This window comes from Miniopterus natalensis, chromosome 20 (assembly GCF_054644295.1).
Source record: "Miniopterus natalensis isolate mMinNat1 chromosome 20, mMinNat1.hap1, whole genome shotgun sequence".
NCBI lineage: Eukaryota > Metazoa > Chordata > Mammalia > Chiroptera > Miniopteridae > Miniopterus > Miniopterus natalensis.
The window spans coordinates 25,529,382-25,546,046 of NC_142100.1; the positions used below are offsets into that span (position 1 = coordinate 25,529,382).

The window sequence follows — 16,665 nt, forward strand, 5'->3', positions numbered from 1 at the left end:
GACAAGTGGACCCTGCAGCAGAGGAGGTGGGGACATGGACTCTTCCTGCGGCTAGAGGAGGGGCCACCACATTCTCACATGAAGAAGGGCTTGAAGGGCTGAGGAGCTGGGTCAGTTCCCCGCTAGGTAGGCTCTAGGGGGTTTCTCCCCAGTTCTCCACCCATTTGCCTCATCTTCTGTGCAGCAGCCCCTGCCGCTCTGTAGGATAGGGAAACATGTCCCCAGAGTGACATGGTTGGGAACTCTGAGTCCACCATCGCCTGCTCGATTTCTCCTTCCCCCTCTGTTGGCCGTAGGATGATGACATGCTTTATTGGCACAAACACCGGGATGGATGGAAGACTCCAGTCCCAATGGAGGAGGACCAGCTGCTGGATACAGACATGCTCATGTCAGAATTCAGCGACACACTCTTTTCCACCCTCTCCTCACACCCACCGGTGGCTTGGCCCAACCCACGGGAAATAGGTACCCCCCCCCCCCGATTCATGACTTCAGATGCCCAGCTAGTGTCCTTCTCTGTCAACACCCCCCAACCCACCCCCTCCCCAGGCAGGCTTCACCTCAGGGCCACCCCTGAGCTGCTGCATGTCCCTTGTTTAGAACAGGAAGTATGGAGAAGGCTTGACCAACCTCATTGACATTTGACGGCCACATGCATTGAATGGGTGGGGACTGCAAATGGAGCCTACCTGGGCAGCTGTAAGGCCCATGGTGTTACTGTGAGAAAACAGTGGAGGATTTGGTCTGAATCAGTTTCAAATTTCTGATACTGTCCCTTAGCAGAGGATGCGTGCCTAGGCCAACTAACAGGGCCTGTGACTCACTCTAAAGAAAATCAGAAGCACTGCTGGGCATGACCTGTCACCTGGCTGTATTTGGTTGTCCAGTTCACCCCTCAAGGAAGAGCCCACAGACTGAAACTTAGAACAGGAGGTGGGGCCATCTCTGCATAGCTGTTCACGGATTCCTGGGAGTGTCTATACCTGATACTCAGTTTACCTTTCTTGCAAAAACTCACATTCTTTTCTGCATCCTGAGGGTGGAGAATGACCAGGATGTCTACCTTCTTGTGGAATAAGGTGGACATCCCAGCTAGTTGCCTACATTTCTTCTTGGAAGAATTTAGAATGTGAGCAGGGCCTGGAAGACCCATCCCAGGCTTTTCATATGTTCTGCAACTGTGTCTGAGAAGGCAGAGTGACTCTTCTGTCTCCTTTCTGGTTCTTACAGCACATCTGGGAAACGCAGATATGATTCAGCCAGGGCTGATTCCTTTGCAGCCCAATCTGGACTTCATGGACACTTTTGAACCTTTCCAGGGTGAGGACACGGAGCAGAGAGAGAGCATGGCTGCCTGTATCTCCTTTGCCCAGGAGAGAGTGTACTGGCGCTTCCTTTCCATAGAGGGAACTGTAAGAATGGGCAAGGGAGTGGGGAGGGCTTAGAATTTTCCCAGAACGACTACTTTTGTCTGTTGTAGCTGCAAACTCTGGAAGTTTCTCTGGGGCATTGCCCTCCAGGAAGTTGGTCTTCTCATTCTCACTGTCTCAGCCTCTGGTTTGGCCATGACTATGAGCAGTTCTCCCTGTAGGCAGCAGAGGGTGCTGATGACACAGCTGCTTCCAGTTTCCTGCAGTTAGAACTGGTCCTTGAGCTCCTGCCATTGTAAGAGTGGGTGAAACGCCAGGCCTGGGAGTGTTTCAGAGCCCACACTAGTTGCCAGTTTGTGTGATTCCAATCAGAGGGCCTCTTTCTGCAGAGGTACCTCAGGGGGGATGCCCTCTGGCCATGGCTCTCCTCTAGATAAGGTGGGGTTCACTGCCTGATTTGTTTGCATTTCAGTTTAAGGAAGTGATGGGCACACAGAGCTCAAAAGCCTCGATGTTGTCTTTCAGACCTCTTCCCTTCCAGCCGCTCCATTTTTGGCTCCATGCTGCCTGCACCTGCCTCAGTATCTGCACCAGATCCCAACAGCCCACCTGCTCAGGTAGAAGGAGCTGGGAGAGAGGGACACAGGGCTGGTCAGAAAACCTCTGCAGCCAGGCTAGGCTAATGACATAACCACGCAGTCATGAGCAAAGTGCTAGGGGTTGCTAGATCTAGTGCTAACCACACTCAATTATTCTAGCCCCCTAGAGATTCACGCAGTGAGAGGCTCTCCATAAACATGCTCTTGCCTAAATCTCCAGATAACCCGTGTGCCATGACTTATTCTGACTGTTTAAGACAGGGTAATAAGCAAGACAGCAAAGAAAACCATGGATCACTAAGGAAAAGAAGTTCTGCGTACTTAATTTTTTATTCAGCAATCAACAGAGGTTGGTTACCATGTCCTGGGGCTACAGAGCCAAGTGAGGCAGGGCCCTTTGCCCTGAAGGGGCTCTCAGGCTGGTGCCTATATCCAGTGAGACACCAGTAACCTGGACCATCTCCTTCCATCTGGCGCTGGGAAGAATTTCCTCTATAGAGATTGAGATCTGAACAATTGATTCCTTATAGCATTTCCCTTTTAGGAAAAGGTGACCTCTTGAGAAGTTGATACATGAAACTGTCCTGAGAGAACTCCATGAGCAGATGCAATCCAGGCTGCCTCTGCTCTGTAACAGAAGATGGCAGGGACTTTTGGGGGACCCCTGTTGGACTCCAGAAACAAGATATTCCCAGGCTGAGAGCCAGCTGTGTGCAGACAGTCACTTTGTCTGAGCCCTGTGTTATCATTTAGTTTCTAATGGAAACAAGACCCCTGTCGACGCCTGGGGAGACACAGATCCATCTCCCCAGATCAGCAGTAATGGGATGGGAGAGGTGCCTTTGTCCCTCTATTCAGGGGTTCCTCTCAGGTGCGTGGCAGACGTCACCAGAAAGTTACGGCAAGTTGTGTGATCCCAGTGTTTCTCCCTCACCTCTTTCTCTTTCCCTCTCAGGAGAGCATCCTGTCCACCACCTCTCTTCCCACCGTGAGCCTCCCTGACAGCCTCATCGCGTCCCCTGCAGCCACCGCCCTGGACCCCACAGATAGGCCCAGCTGTGAAGGCGCTTCTCAGTCTGAGGACTCTTTTATCCAGCCCGCAGACTTTGGTCCCTCTGCGCCCCCACTGAGTGTCCCACAGCCTTTCCTCCCTGTGTTCACGGTGCCTGTGCTCTCTCCCAGCCCTGCCCCAACGCCGGCTCCGCCTGCTATGCCGTTAGTCCCTCCTCCTGCCACCACCCTGAACCCTGCAACCCCAACTGCCTTCCTGCAGCCACAGAAGTTTGCTGGAACCAACAAATCCCCTGCTGTCATTACCCACACGGCTTCTACCACCCCCACACATGATGCCTCTGCCACCACCTTCAGCCAGAGCCAGGGCCTTGTCATCACCACTCGCCACCCCACCCCCTCAGCATCCCCCTGTGGCCTGGCACTGTCTTCAGCCACCCAGCAACCAGCTGTTGGGCCTCCCCAACCCCGTTTAACTTTTGTGCATCCCAAATCTGTATCCTTGACTGGAGGAAGGCCCAAGCAGCCCCCCAAAATAGTGCCTGCTCCCAAACCGGAGCCCGTGTCCTTGGTATTGAAGAATGCTTGCATTGCCCCAGGTGAGTGGGGAGAGAAGCTGGAGTGTGCCCCCCAGGGATATTCCCCTGTCCCCAAGGCTTGAAATTTGTAACACATTTCGATGTGAAAAAGTGAAATACTGCATCAATAAGTCTGGTCTTTTCTGTTCTATGTTGTTCTTTTAAAGTTAGTCTCAACCCAGTTTGAAAGCACATGGTCCTGGTCACCTCTTTCCTGGGTCTGGAATCTGTCCCCTTCAAGGGAAACTACAAAAAAGTGTCAGTTGCTCTGATGGCTTTGTCTTTCTCCTGGGGGCCCCATTGCGTCTGGACCAGGCCTGGGGTCAGTGCCAGCATCAGGAGCAGGTCGTCATGGCTTGGGGCCTCCCCTCACCTTCTCCTTGTTCTGGCAGCTGCCTTTTCAGGACAACCACAAGCAGTGATCATGACAGGCCCTCTGAAGAGAGAAGGGATGTTGGCTTCTACCGTGTCCCAGTCCAATGTGGTCATCACGCCTGCTCCCATCGCCAGGGTGAGGGCCCTGGAAAGACCTCAGCATCCTAAACTGCAGCGTGGCCCTGTCTTAGGCAGCCCTTGCCCAACATTACTCTTTCCTGTGTCACCCCAGGCTCCTGGAGTCACAGAGTTCCACAGCGGTATCCTGGTGACAGACCTGGGCCACGCCACAAGCAGCCAGCCTGCCCCTGTCTCCCGGCTCTTCTCTGCAAGTGCAGTGCAAGACTCCCTGGTGAAGGGCGAGCAGGTCCCACTGCTCGGGGCCAGTCCCCAGGTCGCTGCCGTGGGTTCCAGTGAGTGCTCATTGTGGTTGGGGTGGTTGGGACTTTGTGAGTGAAATGGGCTGGCCCACTCCTGGGTTGGGGAGGCCACCTGTGGGGTGCCCCAGGATTGAGCCTGGGCTTACAGGCCGAGCAGAGTTGTCATAAGGTTGCCGATGGCCCAGGCTGGGAAAATGTTCGATTTAGGGGAGGGTAAAACACAGGAGCTGAAAAGGAACAGGCGTGTTGCCGCGTGAGCAGCTAGCGGACTCTGGGAAACACCCCTTTTAACTCCCTCAGAAAGGCCTGGCTCTGAGCTGCCTGTTCTGATCCAGAAAAGGAGATGGGCCATTGAGGAATCCTTTTCCATAGTTTACAGAAAACATTAGTCTAGGGTTGCTGCAGCCACAGAAGCCACCCCACCTGTCCCTACATCAGTGCAGTTGTCCCTCACAGCTTCCAGGCACTGTGCATCTGTGAGCCCATTTCCACGTGGTGGGCCTCCCACTGGGGAGACAGGGTGGTGTTCACTTTGCCTGGTGACATCTGAAGAGCCAAGAGGTCGGGTAAATGATTTACCTGGAGCTGCACCAGGCTCCTTGTCTGAAAGCAGACCATGGGTGGCTGCTCCTGGAACTGTCTTCCTTCTACCTTGGGGAGACACGAGGAGGAAGGCCTCTGCTTACTGGGACCAGACCCAGCGACCTGTCCAAGGGCAGGATTGGAAGAATATGAGCTTCCGTATACAGAGATGCAGCTAGTGATGGGTGAGGCCTCAGAGTCACGTAGGGAAGGGCTCAGGTAATGTCACCGCGTCCACTGAGGCTCAGAATGCAGGAAGCAAGCACTGTGCTGGGCAGCTGGAGAGCGAGTGGGGGGGACAACACAGCAGCAAGGAATTAACTTGAGGCGTTGCGTACAGTGAGGTGGAAGAGGCTGGGGGCTCAGAAGGGTCTGTCTGGGGGGCAGCTCCTGAGCGGCCCTGGCAACTGCAGCACAGTCAGTATCAGTCATGCTCTCTGTGGGTAGAAGAGTGTTTTTGTTTTTTAATTAAAAGAGTTTGGGGAGTGGGTAAGATTGAAAAAAGTATAAGGAAATGTGGAGTCTAAAAAACAGACTCTTCAAGACCCCTGGCTGTCTCTAAGTGGCTTTGTAAAAGGCTGTTAGGAGTGGGACCTCCTCTCGGGACGCTACCACATCCCCCAAGGCCTGTGGCTGGCCAAGCTCGGGCCATGTTGCGCTCTGCGTGTGGTCAGTCCTCATTAGGCGCCGCCTGGGCCTGACAGACCCTCATGGGAGGTTGGCAGTGATTTCTCTGGCTTCTGGTTGGGGGCCGCTGTGGGAAGTTCAAGATGGGTTTCTGAGTCTTGGGACTTGCTGGGGGTTCCGTTCATAGGTGAGGACTGCGGCAGGCGCAGCCTTGTTGGACCCACCTCTGCAGCCCTGTCCCTTAGAGGAGTCTGTTCTTCTCAGGTCGTGATGGTCCGAACTCAGGGCAGGCCTCTCCGTGTGCTTCAGAACACAGCCCCAGCCCTCAGTCTCCCCAGAACAACTGCTCAGGGAAATACTCGGCAGATCCCAAAAACGTGGCTGTGTTAAAGGTATTGTGTCTCTTTCGGGTTGAGATTCCCTAGGAAAGATGGGGAGGCAAGGAGAGGGAGACTGTTCAAGGGACCTTTGGGTCAGCCACATCCCTTACAAGGGACACACTGGAAAGGAGAGCCATGGGCTTGACTGGTGCGCCCCCAGGCTGAGGTGACATCGGATACGTGGACGTCAAAGTCAGCAGCTTTAATGTTGAGATTAAGCCCACTTTCTCTACCCCCACCCACCGACCGGCCTGTGGAAGCAACACTGAATCCTATAATGTGGCAGGTAGTGTCAGCTGTAAGGACAGAGACAGTGGAGGTTTGTAGGTGGCTGGAAAGTGTCAGATCAGCAGTGTTTGTTCCTGGCTGGGTCTTTCAGGTCCCTGCCATGCTCCATGCTCCATGCTCCATGCTCCATGCTCCATGCTCCATGCTCCATGCTCCATGCTCCATGCTCCATGCTCCATGCTCCATGCTCCAGGGAGGGTTGTCTAGAGTCCCATCCTGTCCCCCCATGGCTCCTGCTAGAGCCTTTCAGCTTCCTGTCACCCCTCCTTCCACTTAGCTCTCTAGCCCAGCCCCAGGGTCTAGCCTGCCCTCCTCAACCCCCCCCCAGTCAGCAGCAAGTTGGGAGGGAGGAGAAGGGAGATAAGGGGAGGTGGCCTGCAGCTCCCCCACATCACAGTGATGGGTCGACTGCCCAACAGAATCGGCAGATGAAGCACATTTCAGCCGAGCAGAAGAGGCGCTTCAACATCAAGATGGGCTTTGACACCCTGAACAGTTTGATCTCTAACAGCTCCAAACTGGTAAGAAGCCTGGGGGTGTTGGGTGGGGAGCTTGGTCCTGGGCGAGGGCACTGCTCTGATCCCCCACCTGCCTGCAGACCAGCCACGCTATCACGCTGCAGAAGACAGTGGAGTACATCACCAAGCTGCAGCAGGAGCGCAGCCAGATGCAAGAGGAAGCTCGGCGGCTGCGGGACGAGATTGAGGAGCTCAATGCCACCATCATGTGAGGGGGCCCTGGGGGCTCGGGCTGTGCCTTGTCCTCTCCCACACACGCCACACAGGCAGGACCCTCTGTGTCCTCTGTGCAGCACTAAAGCTGCTTTTCCTCCTTCCCAGACCTCCTCTTGGGCCTTTGGAGACCTGACAGCGGGCTGGCCCTGCCCATTTGGAACCCCCAGGGTCCGTATTTATCACCAGCTGCTCCAAGCTTCCTCTGACTCTTCCTGTCATTTCAGCTCCTGCCAGCAGCTGCTCCCTGCCACAGGGGTCCCCGTCACCCGGCGCCAGTTTGATCACATGACAGACATGTTTGACGAATATGTAAAGAGTCGGACCCTGCAGAATTGGAAGTTCTGGATTGTATCTTTGGCTTTTCTTTGCCCTGCCCACCCCACTCCAAATCAGTGCACCAGAACAGCAGACGTCCGCACTCCAGTCCTTTAGAAAAAGTCTCTTCTAATGGTCATCATTCAGTTCACCAAGACTCCAAGGCTAGTTTTCTCCTCGAGGGGGGCCCAGGCTGAGAAGTGGTGGTGGTCAGTTACAGCTAGAAGCATTTTAGGGAAATGTAAGGGCACACTTACCTTGTTCAGAGCTCTCTCAACTCTATGCACAATTACTTGCCAGTCCCAAGGGAAGTCAGCCACAGGCCCTCTTCCCCGCTTATCTTTTCTTTAACCCACGTGCCATGCAGTTCAGTATCATCATCAAGCCGCTGTTCGAGTCCTTCAAGGGGATGGTGTCCACCAGCAGCCTGGAAGAACTGCACCGGACAGTGCTGTCCTGGTTGGACCAACGCTGCTCCCTGCCTGTCCTCAGGCCAAGTGAGTGGGCTGCTGCTCAGGAGTGGTCGGATTGGAGGCTGTCACCCTTCATGCTAGTTCTGGGTGCTGCAGAAAACCTAGGTCCCACTGCAAGCAACCATGCATACAGGGCCTGGGGCACCAGGACGGTGCTGTGTGGAGCCCTGAGCCAGAAATGCCAACTGCGGGAAAGGGCGTACATCTCCCAGCACCTCTCCGTAGCTTCAGTGTGTGTGTTGGTTCCATGAGATCCAGCTTATGTTTACTGAACTCTTCTTACTGGCCGGGCCCTTTCAGAAGTTTCCTTGTTTAATTCTTATAACTAACAAAGCTATGCCTGTATGTTAAAGTTACAGAGAAGGGATAGTAACACCACACCAGTGGACAAGCAGGAAGAGCTTAGGATTCTCCACCTATCTGCAGGATATGAGTAGGATTTGGGGGGTTGTCTTAAAGGCAGGAGGGCTGCCCTGGTGTCCGTCCCTCTGTCCAGCTCAGTGCTTCTCCTCCCCTGGCAAGCATGAGTGTCACGTGATGTTTGTTTTTGTAAGACCACGTGTATGCACTGTCCGTGGTGGGGCTCAAACAGGTTAACTCCTCTCCTGTCTTCCAGCTGTGCTGAACACCCTCCGGCACCTGAGCACCACCACCTCCATTCTCACAGACCCATCCCAGCTGCCGGAGCAGGCGGCAGAGGCTGTCACCAGGATTGGCAAGAGATCGGGGGAGTCTTAGCAGCGCTTAGTGGGCATGTGCCGTACAAGATGCCAGAAGACCCTTCCCTGCCTGTGAGAGGAGGCTGTACCCCGCGCCTCTCCTGACTCAGAGCCTTGGGGCCTCCCTCCAACTCTGTTGGCCCACTGGGCTGCTCAAACGCCCTCTCAGGTCTGAAGCAGGTTCAGGTCCTGCCAACAGCAATAGCCCATCTTTGGGAACCCCTTGCTGTAACTCACTCAGCGACCTCAGTCACAATCTCCACTGCCCTCGGGGCAGCCCAGACAGGAACGCACAGTTCCAGTCCTGTCCTGCTGGCCTTAGGGGCCCACGGAAGTAGCTGGGACACAGAGGCAACGCCTGCGCCTGGAATTAGAGAACTTACAGGTCCCTGCCCATCCCTGTCTGTCGCATCCTGGGCGGTTATTTCCTCTGAATGGTTCCCTGCCTGCTCTGGCCCGCCCCTGGGGCAGCTGGAAGCACCTTCCTTCCTTCCCCAGACTCTGAGCTGTAGACAGACTTGGACAGCTGCTCAGGCTTACGCACCATCAGCTGCCTGGGGAACCCCGGGACTCAAGTGTGTGAAAGCAAAGGTACACGGACAAGAAGGAAAGCAGGAACATGCAAAGCTGCTGTTCCGGCTCGAGACCCTCCCGGGCAGCGTCTGACCTGTTTTGATTTAGCTCCATGTGCCATGGCGGGCAGCATCCCCAGAGTCACTGACTGGAGAACTGTGGTGGGGACTCGGCCCAGGGCCTCGGCAGATGTCAGCTCACAGAGTGGCCCTTCCACACCATTCTTGACTTGTTTCCATGCTCAGCTCGGACGGGCCAGCAGTGCCTGATGGACAGGCGTGGCCCTTGCAGTGTGGCGTTCAAAAAGCCAGACTCCATGGCGCTCCCACCAGCCTGGTCATCTTTTCTGTTCTGTTCACCTGGGAGCCTCAAACCATAACAGTTCTCGGACCAAATGTCACCATGCCCAAAAGCTGTCCTGTCCTGTGTCTGAAGGAAGAAATTGAATGTTGACAGGCAGAAGTCGGAGGTGGCCAGCCTCAGCTGTCTCCAGGTGTCGCCCAGATCAGACAGTGAAGAGCTGCACTGAGTCGACGAGGTGGAGGATACCTGGGGACACTGGGTTGTTCCCGAGTGTGGGAATTGCAGCGGGGAGGGCCCGGAGGAAGGCGTGGCAGGAGGGTGATCCAGGCCAGTCCTCGCTGTATCTGCCAGAGCAGCAAGCAGGTGAAGGGCGCGCCAACACTCAGGAAGCCCCGCCAGGGCCCCTCCTCATTGAAAGAATGTACTTTTATCATCCTGCTGTGAAGTTCCGAGGGCCAGCTGACTCCTCTGTCCCCGCCCAAGATGGAGACGGCAGTGCTGGGCAGGCCTGGAGGCCTGGGTGGGCTTTGAGGGGGCTCGGGAGCCATGTGAGGGGGGACCACGGCTACCTCCTGAAGTTCTGATCCATTTGGAAGCTCCCCTGGTTCCTGGAGGCCCTAGGAAGGTACTCAGAGAGCAACCAGCCCCTCCTCAGCCTTGGGTGATGGAGGCTGGATGGGGGTTCGCTCCCTGTTGCCATCTGCGCCACCACCTCTGCCGCAGGTCACTGACCCATCGCCTGCTCCCTGGTCTGTGCTTCAAGCTTGTGGGGCCACCCCCTCAGCCTCCCCAGAAAACGTGTTTACAGTCCTTCTGGTCTCCCTTTCCTGAGGGGCAGGCACAGGACGAGGCTGGGCTGGTTCTTCATTTCCACTGGGAATGTAAGAGCACCATCTTTACCCTTCAAAAGGGGAAGACCATGTCATGACTAGGGTCAAAGGGAAAAGAAAACACGAAACGTTCGCAGCTGTGAGGGCTTGTGGAGGGTTGTGCCCCCCCCAGATCTGTGCCTTCCTAAACCACGCAGGTGGCCACAGCGCTGGCCCAACCTGGGCCTCTCCTAAACCAGTAGCTTTCTCCCCACCCCTTGCTGGGAGTCCTCCTTTTTAAAATGCCCCGGGATGTAACATTGGCCTCTTGTGTCTTTGGCCTACCTCTTCCCCTCTCTCCCTCTTGCTGACTTAATGTTCAGGTTCTGTTTTGTAGGTATTTAAGGCTGTTGGGTGGTGTGTGACTTTGAAGTGTGTGTGTGTGTGTGTGTGTGTGTGTGTCGCATGTTTTGTTCTGAGTGATTACTTAAATCTTCTCTTGGTGCTCGCAGTTACCGCGGCTACAGGGCCACAGAGCTGCTTCTCTCGCTGCAGACACGGTTGTTTCCTGTTCGAGGGGTTTTCTTGTTTTGGAGTCTTGCCTGATGAGCCCGGCCAGTCACAAGGGCCTTTTGGCTGTTTTGGAGTCTTGCCTGATGAGCCCGGCCAGTCACAAGGGCCTTTTGGGCTCTATCCTGGGGTCCCCTGCCAGGGCATGGGGAAACCGAGGCAGTCTGCTGGCCGCCTCCATTGGGTGCTGACTGTGGGGCTGTGGTTTGTTTACACTTGTTTTCACTCCCGCTCTGTCCCAACTCCCATAAAAGAAACTTAAAAATGCTGACACTTTGGAGGATGAGAATCATTTTGAAAAGGAAAAAAATCCTGTCTGGCACGTAAACTTCTGCAAGTGTTTCTGTGAAATCTTTCTGTGCCATCACTGCTTCTCGCTCTTTCACAATGAGTGGAGGGTGCAGGGACAGAGCAGGGGCCACTGTGGGGCTTTCTGAAAGCAGAAAGGCCTGTCCCTCCTGTCTCCGGTGGGTCACGCACCAGCTGCCACCCCTCAGGGTGTCCCCAACCTTGTGGCAGACCTGCAGCTTGGCAGAGGTTTTCTGGGGGTGGGGCAGAGAAACGCCCAGCATGCCCTGTTCCTGGGACTCTGTGGGAGGAGGGGTGTTCACTGGTCACCTGCGTGTCCTTGGGCACCCAACTTTCTCCAATTCCTGTCCTTGTGACCTGACTCCACTTTTCTCTTTTCAGAGGTCAGGTCTGAAGGGGTTTTTCTGTGGCCAATAGAAATATAAACTTAGATTCTCAGGGGACATGGGACCCCAGGGTGGTGCCAAACCCCTTCGTGCCACCCCAGGTGAAGGGGTGTGGTAGTGGGAGACATCGTTGCCTGATCCTGGCACACCCGCCTCCAGGAGGGGTCACACACTCCTGTCTCCATGTGCAGCCCTGGCTAGCTCCACCCCGGCTTCCTCTGGCTGGGCTTCCCACCTAGACGAGTCCTGGGGTGGCAGGGTGGTGGTTTTCAAGATCAGACGTTTACTGTCTGGCTGAACAAGAACTCGGAGTGGAGCAGGGCTGTCCTCTGAGTCTGCGTGGCCGGCAGACTCTCGGTGTGCAGGGGTGGGTGCTGTGGACCAGGCCCTGCGCCACCTGGCCCTGCTCAGTTCAGTTCTTTTTATTTTTTATTTTTTTAATATATATTGATTTCAGAGAGAGGAAGGGAGAGGGAGAGAGAGACATAGAAACACCAATAATGAGAGTCATTGATCGGCTGCCTCCTGCACGGCCCCCCACTGGGGATCGAGCCCGCAACCCGGGCGTGTGCCCCGACCGGGAATCCAACCTCGGTCTCCTGGATCCTAGGTCGATGCTCAGCCGCTGAGCCACACCGGCCGGGCTCAGTTCAGTTCTTGATTCACTGGCTTCAGACAGCACTTGGAGCATTGCCTCGTCACCCCGCCCACTCAGCAACTCCTCCCGAGGTCCCCGGTCCCGGTCCCTCGAGCAGGTCTTCGTCCCACTGCCTGGGCTGTCGGCTGGGCTGCTCTCTCCCTGGTGGGAGAATTGCCTTTCCCTAGAGTCGCCTGCTTCCTGTTAAACCGTGCGGTAGGTGAAACCCCTCACCGCTCTTACACTTAGCTTTGCAAAGTGTTCCCGGCTGGACCTGGTTGGGATGGGAGCTGGGAGAGCCCTGATGCGGCTGCCTGGGTCACTTGGACGCCACGGGGCAGCAGGCCCTGGTTTGGGGCTCGGCAGGTGTTAGGATATTCCCCGCGTCTGAACACGGCGGGGCGAGGAGAGGAGGCTGGGGGAGGGGAGAGCTTGGGAGCTCAACACGCCTGTACCATTTCAGTAGCGGCCTTGGCCCTCTCGGCAGGCTTTGTGGTCGGAGGGGTTCCAGGAACAGGGAGAAGCCTTAGGACCCCCCTAGTTCCTCCACATGGGTCAACTCCCCGATCCTGTCCTGAGGATGTGGCCTTCCCAGCCACCACCAGGGGCTGCTTCCCTGTCGGGCTGTGGGAATCAGCCTTGATGAGAGAAGGGAACTTTTTATATCGAATGTGGGGGGGGTGTGTGTGTGTATGTGTTAATGGGGTTTTATTTTTGTGAAATTCCTTTCCAATTATGTAGCAAAATTCACCTTCCTCTCCCAGTCAAACTTCTGGCTCCACAGTCGACCTCGAGCGTCGCTGATTTGAAGAAGAGAATTCTCCTGCGTTTCTGAGCAGAGACGGGCTGCTCTCAGGAGCTGGGGCTGTGGGCCTGGGAGAGACCGGGGTTTACACATTTCCACAGTTTACAGCCCGCAGTGACGGGTGGGAAGGGCTCGGCCCGGGGGACCCGGCTGTGAGCCCAGGGGCCCGGCCACCTCCACGCCCGATCTCCCCCCCCCCCCAACACTGCGCTCTTGGCCTGTCCCAGGTTTCGGCGCGTTGCGTAATGGTTCGCTTTCTCCTGCCCTGAGCTCCGCTGATGGCGTCGGGGCTCCTTGAGGAGGCAGGCACCCCTGTGGTCTGAGACACGGGCCCCAGCAGGGCCCCGTCAGGCTCCCCGGGCCCACGTCACGCAGAACACAGCCCCCTCCACAGGCGGGAAGCACGTTTCCACCAGCTGTATTCAACACTACAATGCAGTTTGAAAACTAGATTTGCATCCAAAACAATAAAAAGCCGTATTTTTTGGAAAAGCCTGTGGTGTGTGGTGTTCAGTGCTGCCCTGAGCGCGGGTGCCGCCTGCGGCGGAGGCCTTGGGGCGGCCCGGGCAGGTCCAGAAAGCTGGTGGCCCTGAAGAGAGGCCCCCCAACAGGGTCAGCGACCTCGCCCACGCGCTCACCAGGCCGGCAGAGTTCACCTGCGGCGCTTCACCGAACTGCCAGATCGGTATGTGCGGCTGAAACGCAGTGGTTTGGTACACGGGTTCCTGTGTGACCTTAACCCCCACGCCTCCCCCAAGGAAAAAAGTTCATGACACAACAAGACACGGGGCCGGAACAGCCGGGCCCTGGAGAGGCGAGAGGCTCGCGGACCCCTCGGGCCCACCGGGAGCTAAGCCGCAGGTGTCCGCCCGGTTCTTCCTAATGTTTGAGCCCAGCTCCACGGTCCATAAGGAGGGTGCTTGGGGCGCAATTTGGAGAAGACGGTAGAGGTTGGATGGGCCGGAAGGGAGGAGCAGAGTGACCAGAGGGAGTGAGGCCCGTGCACAGGCCATCCCTGTGCCCCTGGGGCCACCGCGGGGCATCCGCACCTCCGGACACTTCTCAGGTCTGTGTGGTTATTTTCACGTTATAGAGACAGAAATAGTCCCGGCGGGAGGGCTGAGGGGTCGTTTTTTATCTTGTAAAGGGGCTCTCCATGTGCCAAACGCAAGCTTTGTCCTTGATGTCCTTCCCCTCCCCCAACACCAAGCCAGGTCAGGCTTGTCTTCTAAATCTCGCCCAAGGTCATTACACGCTGTGCCACCCCCCTTCCCACGTCACCATCCCTTCGCAGCCAGTCCACAGCGACGTCCACCCCGTTCCGCCTCACAGGGCGAGCTTGGGAAGGTCCAAGCTGGTCACGTCTGTCCCCGTCAGAGGCGCAGGGCCGGACGTCAGGTGGGGGCCCGGCGTGGGAGAGGCCAGCCTGGCGCGGGCGCTGCACAGGTTTAAAGGTTGACTCCTACACCTACATGTTTAATATAAAAAGGTAACTTGGTAATTTAGGCGGGAACTTAGTGAAGAGGCTCCGTATCATATCCAAACCTAGGTGGCATTCAGAGGCACCTCCTCTCGGGCGGGGACTCAGTTCTGCAGAACACAGCTCACTGTCCCCGTCGCTCCTTTCGGTGCGTCAGCGTCTGAGTCCAGCCCCCGTAGGCTGGCGTGAGGCACTTTTCTTAAATTTCAGTAAGTCTGCTTTTTATCTTTTTATTTCAGAAAATCTCCAGCACACAGAGAAGTAGAACAGCATAAGGAACCGAGGGCCCATCGTCCGTTTCCTGGGCGGTCCACTGAGGGCCAGTCTTGTGTGCCCCTCAGCCCTGAAGCACCCCGAGACCGCATGGGTTTCACGTGACTAGGAGTGTGTCTGTCTGTGCCATTTCCAGAATTGCCTGCACGCCTGCCCTGCTGGTCATCTAAAGGCCCCTGGGCCCGGCCGGCGTGGCCCAGCTGTTGGGCATCGACCTGGGATCCAGGAGACCGGGGTTCGATTCCCGGTCGGGGCACAGGCCCGGGTTCAGGCTGGATCCCCGGAGGAGGCAGCTGATCAATGACTTTCCCATCCTTAATGTTTCTCTCTCCCTTCCTCTCTCTGTAATCAATAAAGACATCGGAAAAAAAAAAACCTAAAAAAGGCTCCTGGAGAGTCTGAAAAGCTACGAAGTCACAGTTCATGAGAAACCTGGGGAATGGAGAGTTCTGATTGATCAGAGTTTCTGTTTCGCCGAATTATTAGCTAGAAAACCCGTAGTGCTTAAAAAGGGGAAAGACTTTCTAAGATAAGCGTCTCGCTTTCCTGCCCCGATGGGTTCGGCACAGCAAGCAGTCTAATCTCTTCATCTAGTCTGACTGATTTTTGCTCCTGGGGGAAGGGACCCAGCGGGGCTAGTTGTTTCCATTACAGATTTGCGGTGCGGGCAGGGAGGACCTGAGCGAACAGCTGAGCGGCCTTTCCCACCTGCCCCGAAGCCCAGGTGCCAACCTGTTGCTGTCCCCTCGGTCCCCAGCCCGCCCGCCCACCAGTGTGACTGAATGACCCACCGGGATACACACACTGTCCCTCGCCCCCCAATGCCTGCCGTGGGCTTACCCAATGTTTCCCTCTTTCCTCCACCCTTTGACCAAGGAGCGAGTGCTGGGCCTAGTCGGGTGCTCAGTGGTTAGAGCGCCGGCCCACAGACTGAAGGGTCCCGGGTTCGATTCCGGCCAAGGGCACGTACCTCTCGGTCGCAGGCTCGATCCCTGGCCCCAGCAGGGGCTCATGTGGGAGGCAACCCATCGATGTCTCTCTCTCACATTGATGTCTCTCCCTCTCCCTCTCCTCCCCCTTCCAGTCTCTTTGAAAAGCAATGGAAAAAACATCCTCAGGTGAGAGTTAAAGAAAAAATTTTAAAAGCGTGTGCTGGAGGCTGAGTTTGAACTTGGCTCAGGAGACCAAGCAGGGACTGTATTGGAGACCCAACCAAACCTACAAATAATGAGTGGGGTCAGCACAGGAAGCCTGAGGAAGGTCCGGATCCAGGCCCGGGAGTGGGTGCACCTGAGCCAGGAGCCAGCGGGACAGGCAGGGTCAGCCGGTGAAGGGGGACACGACCCACAGAAGAGCACTTTCCACAGGCAGAAAGGGCTACAAATCGAACCCTCACGTGGGCAGCCGGGCCCTGTCTCCCCCCTGGGGCTCTTCCTCGTGTTCCCCCGTCTGCCTCCTCGAGTTTTCTCCTCCGTGTCACTCATGCCTTTCGCCTCACAGGTTTCTTTCTCAAGCCTGCTTCCCACCGGCCTGCCTTTAGCTTCCAGTCCCGCGCGCCCCAAACACTCCGCGTCTGGACCTGCTGCTCGCTGGTGGCCCGTGCTCCTCCCTCCCCTCCCCTCCCCTCCCCTCCCCTCCCCTCCCCTCCCCTCCCCTCCCCTCCCCTCCCCTCCCCTCCCCTCCCCTCCCCTCCCCTCCCCTCCCCTCCCCTCCCCTCCCCTCCCCTCCCCTCCCCTCCCCTCCCCGCGGTCAGCCTGCCAGGCCGTCTGGTCAGTGTTACCTCCAAAATAATCACGGGCCTCCTCACCCCGCTGCCATCTCAGTAACCGCCCCGCCACGGCCTAGGTCCCACCATCTCACCTCCACAGAGCTGGAATCCGCTCTAAGGACACTTAGACACATTGTATCTTTTCCACTCTAAAGACACTTAGACACATTGTATCTTTTCCACTCTAAAGACACTTAGACACATTGTATCCTTTCCCTGCTCCGCTCCCAGGGGCTCCCAGGTGCGCTTAGGCTACAATCCAAACCACCGCCCTCTGGCTCCTGACTGCCCTGGGCCGGCGACAACCGCTCTGGGCCT

At 56.4% G+C, this 16,665-nt stretch overlaps 1 protein-coding gene across 2 annotated transcripts in view; it reads left to right on the top strand.

Moving 5' to 3' along the window:
* The window catches only part of MLXIP (MLX interacting protein), a 40,727-nt gene extending 25,901 nt beyond the window's left edge, over positions 1–14,826 (top strand). Inside the window, exons 6-18 of one of the 2 annotated variants that reach the window (XR_015716218.1) lie at positions 297–468; positions 1,234–1,323; positions 1,899–1,990; positions 2,928–3,582; positions 3,954–4,072; positions 4,169–4,349; positions 5,790–5,917; positions 6,613–6,714; positions 6,792–6,919; positions 7,152–7,275; positions 7,610–7,739; positions 8,332–10,191; positions 14,546–14,826. Coding sequence is in view for 1 of the 2 variants with exons in the window: in XM_087828478.1 (XP_087684604.1) it covers positions 297–468; positions 1,234–1,323; positions 1,899–1,990; positions 2,928–3,582; positions 3,954–4,072; positions 4,169–4,349; positions 5,790–5,917; positions 6,613–6,714; positions 6,792–6,919; positions 7,152–7,275; positions 7,610–7,739; positions 8,332–8,453 (2,043 nt within the window). In the remaining variant the exon portion in view is untranslated. Of the gene's footprint in view, positions 1–296; positions 469–1,233; positions 1,324–1,898; positions 1,991–2,927; positions 3,583–3,953; positions 4,073–4,168; positions 4,350–5,789; positions 5,918–6,612; positions 6,715–6,791; positions 6,920–7,151; positions 7,276–7,609; positions 7,740–8,331; positions 10,751–14,545 lie in introns of those variants that run through there. The other variant, XM_087828478.1, reaches the window with a different exon arrangement.
* Positions 14,827–16,665: the final 1,839 nt, after the last annotated feature.